Source organism: Lathyrus oleraceus, chromosome 5 (genome assembly GCF_024323335.1).
Source record: "Lathyrus oleraceus cultivar Zhongwan6 chromosome 5, CAAS_Psat_ZW6_1.0, whole genome shotgun sequence".
NCBI lineage: Eukaryota > Viridiplantae > Streptophyta > Magnoliopsida > Fabales > Fabaceae > Lathyrus > Lathyrus oleraceus.
The window spans coordinates 566,917,316-566,932,578 of record NC_066583.1 but is presented as its reverse complement, the minus strand read 5'-3'; the positions used below and the strand labels follow the sequence as shown (position 1 = coordinate 566,932,578).

The window sequence follows — 15,263 nt, the reverse complement described above, 5'->3', positions numbered from 1 at the left end:
TATCATTGAAGAAGATGCAAAAGACTTGAACAATTTTGTTATTCCTGGTGGTGTCTGCCACAATTGGGTCGCTGTGGATGTTCCTACAGTTATCCATAGATCAGAGTAAATTGTTCACTTTGTTTAAAACCCTTCTCCCATGCCAAAAGGAGAAGTGATGACATTGTTGGCAAAGCATATATACAATGATGTTTTCATTCAATTTTCGCATTGTTAAACATTTGTTTTTCCTTTGTTTTCACTTTTTGCTTTTCATTATGAAATCAGTGATCACAAAAAACCATAAAAACAAAAATAAAATCAAACATTTTTTCATCTGCATAATGATTTGCTTGTTCAAATTCTGAAGTTTTTCCCTAACCAAAATCATTATGCAGGTTGATCCTAAAACCCATTGAACATAATGATCCAACGCCATCTCCCAACTTTGAATTCCCTGTATTTGAGGCAGAAGAAGATGATGTTGAAGGGATTCCTGATGAGATCACCCGTCTCCTTGAGCATGAAGAGAAGATCATTCAGCCGCATCTCGAAGACTTGGAAACAGTCAACTTGGGGTCTGAGGATTGTGAGCGCTTGGTGAAGATTGGGGCACTTCTTGAAGAGTCTATCAAGGAAGATTTGATCAGTTTGCTACGAGAATATTCAGATATCTTTGCTTGGTCCTATGAAGATATGCCGGGTTTGGATACAGATATTGTGCAACATTTCCTGCCTTTGAAGCCTGAGTGCGTGCCGGTGAAGCAGAAGCTCAGAAGAACTCATCCAGATATGGCAGTGAAGATCAAAGAGGAAGTTCAGAAGCAAATTGATGCGGGGTTTCTGGTGACTTCTACATATCCTCAATGGGTGGCCAATATTGTGCCTGTTCCTAAGAAGGACGGAAAAGTCCGTATGTGCGTTGATTACAGAGATTTGAATAAAGCTAGTCCCAAAGATGATTTTCCTCTACCACACATCGACATGTTGGTAGACAATACAGCTAAATTCAAAGTCTTTTCCTTTATGGACGGGTTTTCCGGATATAATCAAATCAAGATGGCACCAGAGGATATGGAGAAGACAACATTCATCACACCTTGGGGAACATTCTATTATCGAGTGATGCCCTTCGGTTTGAAGAACGCCGGAGCCACGTATCAACGAGCTATGACTACCTTGTTTCATGACATGATGCACAAGGAGATCGAAGTCTATGTTGATGATATGATCGCTAAGTCCCGAACGGAAGTTGAGCATGTTGAGCATTTGTTGAAGCTTTTTCAGCGTTTGAGAAAGTTCAAACTTCGCCTGAATCCGAACAAATGTACATTTGGAGTCCGTTCCGGCAAGTTGTTGGGTTTTGTGGTAAGTGAAAGAGGTATTGAGGTTGATCCTGCAAAGGTCAAAGCAATACAAGAGATGCCTGCACCCAAAACTGAGAAGCAAGTCCGAGGTTTTCTTGGCCGCTTGAACTACATTTCCAGATTTATATCCCACATGACTGCCACGTGTGCGCCGATATTCAAGCTCCTCCGGAAAGATCAGTCTCATGATTGGACCGAGGATTGCCAGAAAGCTTTCGACAGTATCAAAGAATATCTGTCCGAACCTCCGATATTGTCTCCACCTGTAGAAGGAAGACCTCTGATCATGTACTTAACAGTTCTTGAAGACTCGATGGGTTGTGTACTCGGTCAACAAGATGAATCAGGGAAGAAGGAGTTTGCTATATACTACCTCAGTAAGAAGTTTACTGATTGTGAGTCTCGGTACTCTACACTTGAGAAGACGTGCTGTGCTTTGGCTTGGGCTGCTAAGCGTTTGCGCCAGTACATGATAAATCATACAACTTGGTTGATATCCAGAATGGATCCAATTAAGTATATCTTCGAGAAGCCTGCTTTAACTGGGAGGATTGCCCGTTGGCAGATGTTGTTGTCTGAGTATGATATTGAGTATCGAGCTCAGAAAGCTATCAAAGGTAGTATCTTGGCTGACCATCTAGCGCACCAGCCGATTGAAGATCATCAGTCTGTTCAGTATGACTTCCCGGACGAGGAAATTCTGTATTTGAAGATGAAAGATTGCGATGAGCCTACACTTGATGAAGGTCCGGAACCTGGTTCCAGATGGACGATGGTGTTTGATGGCGCTGTTAATCAATATGGAAATGGAATTGGGGCAGTGATTATTACTCCCCAAGGTCCACACATTCCGTTTACAGCAAGGCTAACTTTCGAATGCACGAATAACATGGCGGAGTATGAAGCCTGTATTATGGGACTTGAAGAATGCATTGATTTGAGAATCAAGTATCTTGATGTCTATGGTGATTCGACCCTGGTTGTCAATCAGATTGAGGGTGAATGGGAGACAAATCAACTTGGTCTCATCCCATACAGAGATTATGCAAGGAGAATTTCAACTTTCTTCACAGAAGTTGAATTTTATCATATTCCTCGAGAAGATAATCGGATGGCAGATGCTCTTGCAACGCTTGCTTCCATGATTGTGGTCAGATGGTGGAATGATGTCCCCAATATTACTGTGATGCGCTTGGACAGACCCGCTCACATATTTGCAATTGAAGAAGTGAAAGATGACAAGCCTTGGTATTTTGATATCAAGAATTTCCTCCAGAACCAGGTCTACCCGCCTGGGGCATCTGTGAAAGATAGGAAAACTTTGAGAAGGTTGTCAGGCAGTTTCTACCTCAGTGGTGAAGTGCTGTATAAGAGAAATTTTGATATGGTTTTGCTCAGATGCGTGGATAGACACGAAGCAAACCTGTTGATGACTGAGGTCCATGAGGGTTCATTTGGTACTCATTCCAATGGACATGCCATGGCTAAGAAGATGTTGAGAGCATGCTACTATTGGCTGACAATGGAGTCTGACTGTTGCAAGTATGTGAAGAAATGTCACAAGTGTCAAATTTATGCGGATAAGATTCATATTCCTCCGACACTCCTGAATGTGATTTCGTCACCATGGCCTTTCTCTATGTGGGGAATCGACATGATCGGCATGATTGAGCCGAAAGCATCCAACGGACATCGGTTTATTCTCGTAGCAATTGATTACTTCACCAAATGGGTTGAAGCCGCTTCGTATGCGAATGTAACCAGACAGGTGGTTGTGAAGTTTATCAAGAACCAGCTGATTTGCCGTTATGGTGTGCCAGAGAGGATCATTACTGATAATGGATCCAATCTGAATAATAAGATGATGGATGAGTTGTGCGCTGAATTCAAGATTGCACACCATAATTCCTCTCCTTACAGACCTAAGATGAATGGGGCTGTTGAAGCTGCTAATAAGAATATCAAAAGGATTATCCAGAAGATGACTGTCACGTACAAAGATTGGCATGAGATGCTGCCATTTGCTTTGCATGGATATCGTACGTCTGTACGCACTTCAACAGGGGCAACCCCTTTCTCTCTTGTTTATGGCATGGAAGTTGTTCTCCCAGTAGAGGTGGAGATCCCATCAATGCGAGTCTTGATGGAAGCCAAGTTGACTGATGCTGAATGGATTCAGAGTCGTTATGACCAATTGAATTTGATTGAAGAGAAGCGTTTAACTGCCATGTGCCATGGTCAGTTATATCAGCAGAGAATGAAGAAAGCATTCGATAAGAAGGTCAAGCCTCGTGTGTTCCGAGAAGGTGACCTCGTGCTCAAGAAAGTTTTGTCTTTCGCGCCCGATTCCAGGGGCAAGTGGACTCCAAACTACGAGGGTCCATATGTTGTTAAGAGAGCCTTTTCAGGCGGTGCTTTGATGCTTACAACAATGGATGGGGAGGATTTCACTCGTCCTGTGAATTCAGATGCAGTCAAGAGATACTTTGCCTAGAAAAAAAAGTATATGCAAATGAAAAACAGAATAGCTCGCTAAGTTGAAAACCCGAAAGGGCGGCTTAGGCAAAAATGAGCGTCTCGGTGGAGAACCCGCAAGGGTAATTCAGGCAAAAATTAGAGACTTGAAAAAGAGAATATTTGCATCCCGCTAGATTGAGTACCTCACCCTGGGGCAATCTAGGCAAAAATCAGGGATTTGGCAAGTAATTGCATCCTGACAAGACTTTCTGTTCGCCAGTCGTCTTTTCGTCAGAAGATTCTCGATTCGTCGTCAACCGAAGCTTCGAATACATCGAGGTTCAAATTGGTAGAGAAAGGATCATTATGTTCAATGTATCCCTCTTCCAATATATATCACTGATTTCAAACTTGTACAGATCTATGGAGTCTTGCCATTTGCAGGCTACCATTCCATCAAATCAATTTGAGCTTTTTATCCAATTATTTGCACTCTTATTTGTTTCAATTCAACAAATGTTTTGCATGTTTTAAATTGATAAAATGTCATTGTTTTAAACAAATCAAATTTTTCAAAATTTGTTGTTCTAAACGAAGTGAACATTCACAAGATTGAAAGGATACTCAAGAATATCTCAGTGCTCTCCCGAGGGTGGCATGATTTCCAACAGGTAAGACATTTGTTCATATTCCTGGTTTGGTTGTATCTTCTTTCTTCAGATCTTTGTTGAGGATGATTCCTCAAACAGAGTTGTTGGTGGGGTTGTTCCCAATATAGTCGCAAGCAGAGTGTTGTGGAAGACTTCGTTTTTTCTCCAGCAGCAATCTTCCTTAGCATGGGTGTTTTTCTTGTAGAAGTTTCGGCGGTTGATAGTTTGTTATCTTGGTGCCCCGTCACTTTCTCCAGTGGGTCGACATTCCCAGACTTTATTTGTCTCCTCAGCACAGTCATGAGTAGAGCTGTTATTGATATCCCCATCGGATTTGCGAGCAGAGTTGTTGTCACTCTTCCCAGTGCAGTTGCCAGCGGAATTGTCTGTTTCCTCAGCACGATCGCTTTCTTTTTTAAAGACTCGGTAAGTCAGTGGTTTGATACCCGGTACTTTACCTTTTTCCCCGGCGAAGTCGTCTGCGGAATTGTTGCTATCTCTCCATCAGAGTTATTCCCTCCAGCAGAGCAGGATTTATTTTCCTACTCAGTGGTTGATTTGGGTTGACATCCCAGTATTGCATCCATCTTTTCCTCAGCGTAGTCTGTAGAATGTTTGTTGTGGCAGTTTCGCCTGCTGAATACTCCTTCAATCCCCAGTATGGTCGGATGATGGCTCTAGCATCCAGAGAACGGATTAATTTCCTGACTGTTTGTGATCCCCAGTAGAGTGGCTTATATTGCAGAATCTACTTGTTGTGATCAGTTTGCTTTGTGTATTCTCCCCAAATGGAGTGGTTCGTTGCAGAATCTATTCGATTGATTTGTCTTCCCTCAGTGGTTTGTTCCCCAAGAGAGTAGCCGACAGTTTTCCCAGTAGAGTTGCTTATGCAGTTAGATTCTATTTGGATGATATCATTCTCCCTCAGTGGGTTGTTCCCCAGTGGAGTTGTGTGGTTTTGCTTCTACAGTAGTTCGTGTTTGTGCAACGCACTTTTTGTTTCTCAGTTAACACTGGGATCCCCTGCAGATATCTTGGGTTTTCTCTTGTTCCCCTACAGATTCGTCTTGGTGACTACTTTGCCCGTTGTGACTTTCTGTACCCTGATTGGGTTGTTTCCTGATATCTCTGATCCTCTGCTTCTTCAGCAGTACCCGCAGATCTTTGCTTTACAGCATGTGGATCTCCGCAGATTGGCTCTCCAGCTGGTTTTTCCCCTGGAAGTATAATACCGGACGTTTGATTCCTGAACCTGTTTGTGTTAGAATTGTCTGTTTTGTCAGCATTCATCAAACATAAATCACGCATATTCATGCATATTCATAAACATTCAGATATTCATGTTGCATTTCTTGCCATATATCTTTTGTTTGTCATGTCTCCTGCTATGGTGATATAGATCTCTTCACAGATCTCCCCAAGCAGATATCGGGTGTTTAAAATCTCTCCACATAGAGTCAACCCCATAAGCAGAAAATGTTATCTTTCCTTCTGCAGTTCCCCACTGAGATATATCCTCGTGGATGACGGTTTCTTCCGTTTCCTCCCAACACATATATTGGGATGGATTTTCCTATTTGAGTTACATCCTCATTAGGACATGTCTTGATTCAGTCCGTCTTTTCGGATTATTCCCGAATTGGCTATTTGTCAAATGTCTTGTGCTTCCCAGTGGGTTGTTCCCCAGCAGAATTTTTCGGGCCTCTACCCTCATACCGGTAGTTATAAGTCCTATTTTTCCTGGCTTTCTTGACAGAATTTGTGGTTAGACACCTTTTATTCCCCAGCCAGGGTTGTTGGTTTTCTACCTAACAGTCGGTATTTGTAAATCCTATTTTCCTGCTCTCCAGCAGTTTGTGGTTTGTTATCAACCCTATTTTGGTTTCCCGCGCGGATTTGTGATTTGTTCTATCCCCACGCGGAGTTGTTGGTCTTCTACCCTGTATTCGGTAGATGTAAACCCTAAATTTGTGGCTCTCTCCATCTAGTTCTTGATGCTGAGTTTCCTTTGCTCGGATGAGTTGCTCAGATCAGCACTTATATCCCTAGCAAGTCTGTTGTGGATAATTGCCGTATGCTAGCAATTTTATCCCCAGCGGGTCCTTTCACCTTTTGTCAGTGATTGTGTTCCCCGGATCATTGATTCTCACCAGTGAACCCTCAGCGAGTCTTCTGTCATTTACCCTTTTGTTGGTAATGTCTGTTGCTCCCTTGATTGGTCATCATTATATACCTAGTTTGGTATCCCGATGCCTTTCTTTTCGGTTGATTTATCCTTTATTAACCCAGTGACCGGTTGTGGATAATCTTCCATGCGAGTATATTATTCACGGTCTGCCGGTAATGAATAATATATCTCATGCACTCTTCAGTTGAAGCCTTTCGTGTTTTCTTTGTTGAGTAAGATTCGTTATTTCCCTCTGTGGAATCGAATATTTCTTAGTTGTTGGATAATTGTCGGATGCTTGCAATTTATCCTTTGAGTTGTCTTTCGTTTACCCGGATGCTTGGTATCGATTGTCTCTCTGTTTTGGATAGTCACCTATTATATACTTCGGTATCTCTGGTGTCTTTTCCTTTCGAGGATATTATTCACGGTCTGCCGGTAATGAATAATATGTCTCATGCGCTCTTTAGTTGGAATCCTTTGTTGATTTTCCCCAGCTGAGCAAGATTCGTATTCTTTGTAGAATCGAATATCCATCCTTTAACCAGTTTGTGTTTTGGATGAGGTGTGTTTTGGCATATATACCAACTCACGTTTTCGGTAGATCACCTATTATATACCCAGTAACCGGTATCTCTGGTGTTTCTTACCATGCGAGTTTATTATCTACGTTCTGACGGTAATAGATAATATATCTCATGCGAGTATTCTTATCCACGGTCTGCCGGTAATGGATATTGTATCTCATGCACTCTTTGGGTTTGTGTCCCCAGTTGAGTAAGATTCGTTTTCCCGTTGTGGATTCGAATGTCCATCCTGTAAGTCGATTTGCTTTTTCAAGCCCTCCTTTCGGATGATGAGTGTTTTGGCATATATACCAATTCACGTCTTTGGTTAGTCACCTATTATATACTTCGGTATCTCTGGTGTCTTTTCCTTTCGAGTATATTATTCACGGTCTGCCGGTAATGAATAATATGTCTCATGCGCTCTTTGGTCGGAGTCCTTTGTTGATCTTCCCCAGTCGAGTAAGTTTCGTATTCCTTGTGGAATCGAACGCCCATCCTATAAACAAGTCTGCTGTTCTAGCTTTCTTCAGGATGATGAGTGTTTTGGAACACAAACCAATTCACGATTTCGGATCTTATCCTATAAACAACCTACAACCCGGTTCAGGATAATCTTCCATGTGAGTATTCTATCCACGTTCTGACGGTAATGGATATTATATCTCGTTCACTCTTGGGTCAATCTTTTGATTGTTTTCTCCGCAGAGTAAGGTTCGTATTCCTTGTGGAATCGAATGTCCATCCTATAAACAAGTTTGTTGTTCTAGCTTTCTTCAGGATGATGAGTGTTTTGGAACACAAACCAATTCACGTCTTCGGATTTTATCCTACAAACAACCTACAACCCGGTTCAGGATAATCTTCCTTTGTGAGTATTCTATCCACGTTCTGACGGTAATGGATATTATATCTCGTTCGCTCTTGGGTCAATCTTTTGATTATTTTCTCCGCAGAGTAAGGTTCGTATTCCTTGTGGAATCGAACATCCATCCTATAAACAAGTCTGCTGTTCTAGCTTTCTTCAGGATGATGAGTGTTTTGGAACACAAACCAATTCACGTCTTCGGATTTTATCCTATAAACAACCTACAACCCGGTTCAGGATAATTTTCCATGCGAGTACATTATTCACGTTTTGACGGCTATGAATAATATATCTCCTGCACTCTTTTGTCGAATACTTTGTTTGTTTCCCCAACTGAGTAAGATTTGCATTCTTTACAGAATCAAATATCCATCCTATAAACAAGTTTGCTTTCGCTCTCTTCAGGATGATGAGTGTTTTGGAACACACACCAATTCACGTCTTTGGTCGGTCACCTGTTACATACCTACAACCCGGTATCCTTGGTGTTCCTTCCTGATTTTTGTTACCCTTATACCCGGTAACATCTCGTTTCTTTGGTGTTTCCCCAGTGAAGTTTCCTGTTGCTTCTCCCCAGGAGTCAGTTTGTGTCTTTCCAAGGGATTTATTTTCTTTTGGAATTCTTTTCCCCAGTGAGGTTTCCAGTCTGTTTTCTGTTCCCTAATCAGAGTCGTGTCTTGTTCACGCATTTCTTTTTTCTTACTATCCCCAACTAGAGTCTTGTTAGAGTCTCTGTTCCTGGTGAGTGTATTGCTCCGATGGATCGTCTTTTCTTCTGTGTGAATCATATTCCCCACAGAATTTGTGTCTTTTGCATGCATACATTTGCATCATGAGGTCTCTTAGGGACCAAAATTTGTCTCATTACTGTTATTTAAGTCCATTCTACCGCGTCGAGATGAAGATTTCTAAACTTCACTTCTCCGGCTAGAATGACCTTAAATAGGGGCATCTGTAAGACCCCAATTTTGGCCCTAAGATCCCTCATGGCCCATATCATATCATATCATGGCCTCAAGGATCATTGCATGCCCTAGCTTCCCTCCTAGTGGGTGGGTTGCCTTGTGAGTTTGATTCTTGATCACCAAGCATGTTTTGCATTTGTATATCATTGCTTTTCATATGTTTACTAACCAAAAAGTACAAAAATATTGTCATTCTAACCTTGTTACTTGCAGCTGAAGCAATCATCAGCAATTAGGTCAAAATCAGTCAAAATCAGGCATTGCAGTGGATGGTGGCCATTCTTGCAGAATTTGGGCACCATGATCAATAATCAAGAGTTCATATGACTTATGACATCATTTGGAATCAAAATATCAAGGAATTAGGGTTTGGAATTCACCAGAAGGTGCTTCAGTCATCCAAAACCCTAGAAAGTCAAACTTGGTCAACTAAGCATTTAATCAGTGATTTGATGGTGGGATTTGGTCTGAGAGGTCTCATTCATGCCTATACAAGCTTCATATATCATGTCAAGCATCCACAGTGAAGAAAATAAAGTCAGACAAGAAATTTCCAAAAATAGAAAGTTGACCTGTAATTCAAATTTGCCAAAAATGGAAACTTCTTGATCCTAAACTTACATCATGATACAAGCTTCAAATGAATTTTTGCCCAACATGAAAGTTGAAGATCTTGTTCTCCCATTTCCAAAAGTCCAAGAACACTCAATTCCCATGTGTGGTTGGCAAGTTATGACCAATTCAATCTCAAAAATTTGTGAACTTCAAAAGGCCATATCTCTCAAACCATTTGGCCAAATTTGGTGAGGTTTTTTCCAACAAGTCATATTTAACCTCCTCTTTCCAAAAATGCCATCCTCATTCACCAAAACTTCACCATTCAAAATGGCCTTTTTGGACTTGCATTATTTAATTTCAAGTGTAGTTAAATTTGACTTTTCCAAATATTGATTTTTAAGCATTTTGGCCAATTGGAAACATTTTGAAATGTTATTTGAAGCATGCTTGAGGCCCAAACTCGGGCAGAACACACCCTCCTTGCCACTTGGTGAAATTTAGCAAAATGGCAAAATTGGTTCATTTAAGCTAATGTTGATTAACACTTGATTAGGGAAGCTAAAACAGAAGTATATAACATCATTTTCTGTCCAAAAACCCTAGCAGCAACTATCAATTGCACACAGAAAAACTCTCACTCTCAAAAACCTCATTTCCATATTTTTGAAACTTTGGCTGAAAAATTCAAAAGAACCACGAGCTAGCTTTCATTGCTTCATCATCCATCATCGTTGTGAGCTGTTTCCAAGCATAAAACACCAACTGGAAGCTCTTTTCGAGCTCTGTTTTCTCCAAGTTCATCAATGGTGATTTTCAATCTGAGCTATTCCCAGGGTCTTTGAGCTACAAGCCTTTCTCCATTCATCATTTCAAAGCATAAGGAGCATCTGTTTTGACCTCTTGCAACCAGAAAACCACATTCCAACTCAGCTCTTCAAATCTGGTAGGTATTTCGATTCTCTCATTTCTTAAAACCATTACATGCTTCTTATAGATCTCCATTCCATGAGCATTTTGAGCTTTGATTCACATAAAATGGTTGAGTATTGAGTGAATAATTTGGTTTTTAAAGATTGATGTTCATATGATGTTTTGTTTGATTCTTCCATACGAGCTCGAATTAATGCAAATGGTTTTTGGAATCTTGTTGTACATGGCTTGTTGGTTCGATTGATGTATTTGTTACTCATTTCTGGAACAAATTTTTGCTGCACGATTTTGGAGATGATGATGAACACTGTGCATGCCAAACCCTAGATTTCCAGATTTCTCTCTTCCTGTTCACGTACGCATGAGCTCGTTTTACTGTACCATCGCCCCATGACCAATCAGAACATTTCCCTGGCTGAGCTTAAACGCGGCGTTTTGTTTAGTTGGGCCTATAATTGCAAAAATGCCATCGGTCCCATTATTTTAAATTAATTCATTTTATTAGTTCAATGTTTATTGCATTTTGGTTCAACAACTTACAAAATTCATAACTCATCCATTTTAATTCCAAAATTCATGGGAATTTCTGCATTGTGTTCATCTTGATGTCTAGTATTTTATCATGATTTTTCCAGAATTTTTGCATGATCGAATTTTTAATGGTATTAGGGTTTTGTTCATGTGTCATTATTTTGTACCCTTTGCCAAATCCTTTGTGAAATGATGATGCATTATCCAATGGCCCTGAAATTCTTTGTGCTCAAACTAGACTCATCCATGGTGATTTTAGTGTAGAGTTTGTGAATTTATCTTATCTGGTCATTGAGTTATGAATTTTTGAATTAGGGTGTGACAATTTGTGTCACACCATTGATATGCAACTTCATGATTTTTGATACCATGATTCCTGACCTCCAATTGATGTGAATTTTTGCATGAACCTACTCTTGTATGTCTAGTTTACATGTGAATTTTATTGGAATTATTTGTGGCATTTTCAAATTGTTTGAGATTTTCTCCCCTGTTTGACCAAAATGTTGACTTGTGTGATACATGTTGCCATTTCATTTGTGAAATTCTCATACTTTATTGGATGAACATGAAATTTTACATGTGATTACTAGACATCTTAAGCTTTGCCATGGTGTTGATCCCATTCATTTATCATATGTTATCACTGATTTATGAATTTTTGAAGTTGATACATGTTTGGTGGACTTCTTTGAGCATGCTTAAACTTGCTTTGACTTTCTGATTTTCATTGACTATCTTCCCATGATCCAAATGAGCTGAAATTTGATATGCATGTCATGTTATGGATTATGATTGATCATGAATTATTTGATGATTTTTGGAATTGAGTATGATTGGTTTTGAGCTAAGTCTTTCTGTTGACTTCTATGAGCTTTCATTTGCCATGCTTTGACTTCTTTTGCTTATGAAATCATGATGATGAATGATATGAATGTGGGACCAATTGAGTTTGCTTCTTGATTGTTTAAACTTGATTTTGGTTGAATATCACTTTCTGTTTGGACTTTCTCATCCTCTTTTGACCCTAGGCTTGTCCTAGTGGTCTTGTTGCTTATGTTTGAGTTCATGTTTTCAGGTTGAGAAGCAATTGCCTCAAAGAACTTATACAATTTGATTGAGCTTGATTGTTTATCATGAGCTAACCTCTTTGTTTTGTAGGTGGCTTGACTCATATGATTTGAGTCTTGTGCTTTGCACATTCATCTGATTATGTTGACTGTTAATTCTATTCTCATTTTACTTTGACTTTGAGTTGTGTACTGATTCTGTTTGACTATTTCAGGTATCTTTAGTTGCTTAGTTCTTTAAGAACTTGCTTTGCTTTGCTTAATAGCAATTTGCATTGAGGTATAATTCCTTATCTTCATGTAGTCTGGAAGACCTGGCCTGTTACTTGGCCAGGCAACTGTCTGAAGTCCTCCTTAAGAGGCAATGCTTGTGTGTGTTTACATTTGTCCCAAGCAGGAAAAGTCCTTTAAATAAGGCAATTGGTAGATCAAAGAGATAAGCAACCTATCTCCTACTATTCTGTGAGTCTTCTCCTTGCTCCCATTACATGGTTGTAGCATTGAGATCCAAACCCAAGATCTATAGAGTCTTATCTGTGGAGAGAGTTCCCACTTTCTGAACTCCCACACCTTCTGATATTCAAATGCTCTCCCTGACCAGGGATAAGAGCAATGAGGCACACCCCTCATATCCTTTCATCTGCTTCACCTTAGCCCCTCAATGGCAAGGTTAAGAGCACCATTGACCCTATTCCAGTTGGCTTCAATGCCTAACCCTTTGTATGAGCCTCATTGTTTGGTTATAGTGTGTGCTGAATGCTTTCATTGATTGATCACTTGCTTCATATACACATGTTTGCTTGCATGCTTTGTATACTCATCATCATTTATTGCTCATTAATGCATGATCATTACATTTGTCTCTGTGACATTATCATTGTTGTTTACCCATTGAGGACAATTGTAAGACCATCCATTGGCTATTGTTCCTATGATATGGAAGTGAGTATAAGACCATCACCTTGGCCACTCATCTTATCTTTGCTTGATGCATTTGATTGTATGTGAGGATGCAATTATAAGTCCCTGTAAGTCGGCATTTGCTTTCCTATGATCACATGTTGCTTTGTTTGTTTGTATGTGAGGATACAATTGTAAGTCCCTGCAAGTTGGCATTTGTTTTCCTAGGATCATACTGTGGAGGTTAGAGTAAGCCCAGACAGATTGGCATCTGACATCCATGTTTGCTTTTCTTTGTTTATATGAGGATGCAATTGTAAGTCCCTGCAAGTTGGCATTTGTATTCCTAGGATCATATGTTGGATATTGGTATAAGTCCAGACAGATTGGCATCCGGTATCCAAGTTTCTTTTTGTTTTAGGAGATTAGTGTAAGTCTATTGAGTGGCTTCTGATATCCAGTTCTGTTTTAGGAGATTGGTATAAGCCCAGTGATTGGCATCCGATATCCGCTTTTGTTGACTTTCTTGTTTGTTTGTTATTATCCATTGCTTATTCCAAAGGACACACTTGAGTCATCTTCTATATGATTTCAAGAGGTGAACCTTCTAAGAAGTTTTACAATCCATCTTCATCCATTCATCCTCATTATGCCCTAAACCTTTTCACACTTTGATTTCAAACTTGACATAGATATTGTGCAAACATCTTCATGTTTTCAAACTAAAAACCTGGACCCAAGTCCTTGACTTTTTTCAAACTCCATTTCATGATACTTCTTTGAATCAATCTTAATCATACTTTGACTCCACTTTCATAATCACAATCAATTAACTTCACTCATTCACTTGTTTTGGCTTTGTCCATTGTTAATCTTTTCATGCATTAGCCATAGGTTTCAATTATCATTGTGGTTGATGTAAACCTCACCTTATCTTTAGTGAGTCGACAGTAAGACTTCCGTACTGAAAACAGGGTTAACCCCTCTAGTACGTCGAAGCTATCCTCGCATGGTGGATGTTGGTCTTGGTCGAGTTTTCTCCCATTGATAATGAAAAGCCTCAGTGCTATTGTTTAAAATTGAATCCACCAACTTTTGGAAATCTTTTAGCTGAACTACGGCGTTTTGATCCTTACCTTTGATGGAAGGTACGTAGGCAACGGGTTCATCTGTTCAAACCCAATAATAAAAATTGTATATTCTTTTATCATCATCCCAATCATGTTTGCACAATAAATATTTCATAATAAATAACAATTTAGTACAACAAGTGTGAAAAGGGCTCCCTAGGAGTACCTAGGACGTAGTGGGTGCCTAACACCTTCCCATTGCGTAATTTACCCCTTACCCAGACTCTCTGATCTTTTTATTAGTTTTCTACGTGTAAAACTTCTTAGGCTTTTGTTCGCTTTTTAGCCAGTCCTTTGGATAAATAAAAGTGCGGTGGCGACTCGAAATCATTGTATGCTTTGCTTATGATTTAATCGATAGATCATATAGCGACGAATACACCGCTACAGTTTTCTTACAAACCTTCTATGAGGCAACCAAAGTGTTTTCAACTTCGCAAGAAGTGTCCTTGCATTTAGCTTTTCATAACTTGTCTTCAATTTTGTGTGAGCTTCAAGAAGCTTCATTTAACTTGAATTCTTATGTGGCTCCAATGATTTCACATATGAAGGTTAAATATGATAAGTATTGGGGGGATGTGGGAAAAGTGAATCATTTTCTTTACTATGGAGTGATCTTTGATCCTAGGTTTAAGTTTAACTATATTGAGTGGTCTTTTAATGATATGTATGGGCATTCTAGTGACCTTGCCAAGAAAAATATTGAATGTGTCAAAACTAGTTTGTTTAAACTATATAATTGGCATAAATCTGATCATGATAAGAATGTTGGGGCTAGTCCTTTAAGTGCACCAGGGAGCACTTCCCTTGGAGAAGCATCTTCCCAACCAAAAGAACCATCACCTTTTACAAGGGCTAATGCTTTTAAGAAACATCTGAAGGAAAAAGACACAATTGAAAATGAAAATGAACTAGAGAAGTACTTAGGTGACCCTTGTTGCGGGGAGGGGGAAAATTTTAGTATTCTTAATTGGTGGAAGGAAAATTGCACCCGTTATCCTATATTAGCAACCTTGGTTCGGGATGTGTTGGCAACACCTGTTTCTAGTGTAGCCTCAGAAAGTGCTTTTAGCACGGGGGGGAGGATTTTAGATATCTATAGGAGCTCTTTGAGTCCAGATATGG

At 39.8% G+C, this 15,263-nt stretch overlaps 1 protein-coding gene across 1 annotated transcript in view; it reads left to right on the top strand.

Annotated features, from left to right (window-relative positions):
* Positions 1-15,186, top strand: part of LOC127082103 (zinc finger BED domain-containing protein RICESLEEPER 1-like) — a 27,199-nt gene extending 12,013 nt beyond the window's left edge. Inside the window, exons 2-3 of the mRNA XM_051022332.1 lie at positions 14,690-15,057; positions 15,147-15,186. Coding sequence (XP_050878289.1) covers positions 14,690-15,057; positions 15,147-15,186 — 408 coding nt within the window. The remainder of the gene's footprint in view (positions 1-14,689; positions 15,058-15,146) is intronic.
* Positions 15,187-15,263: the final 77 nt, after the last annotated feature.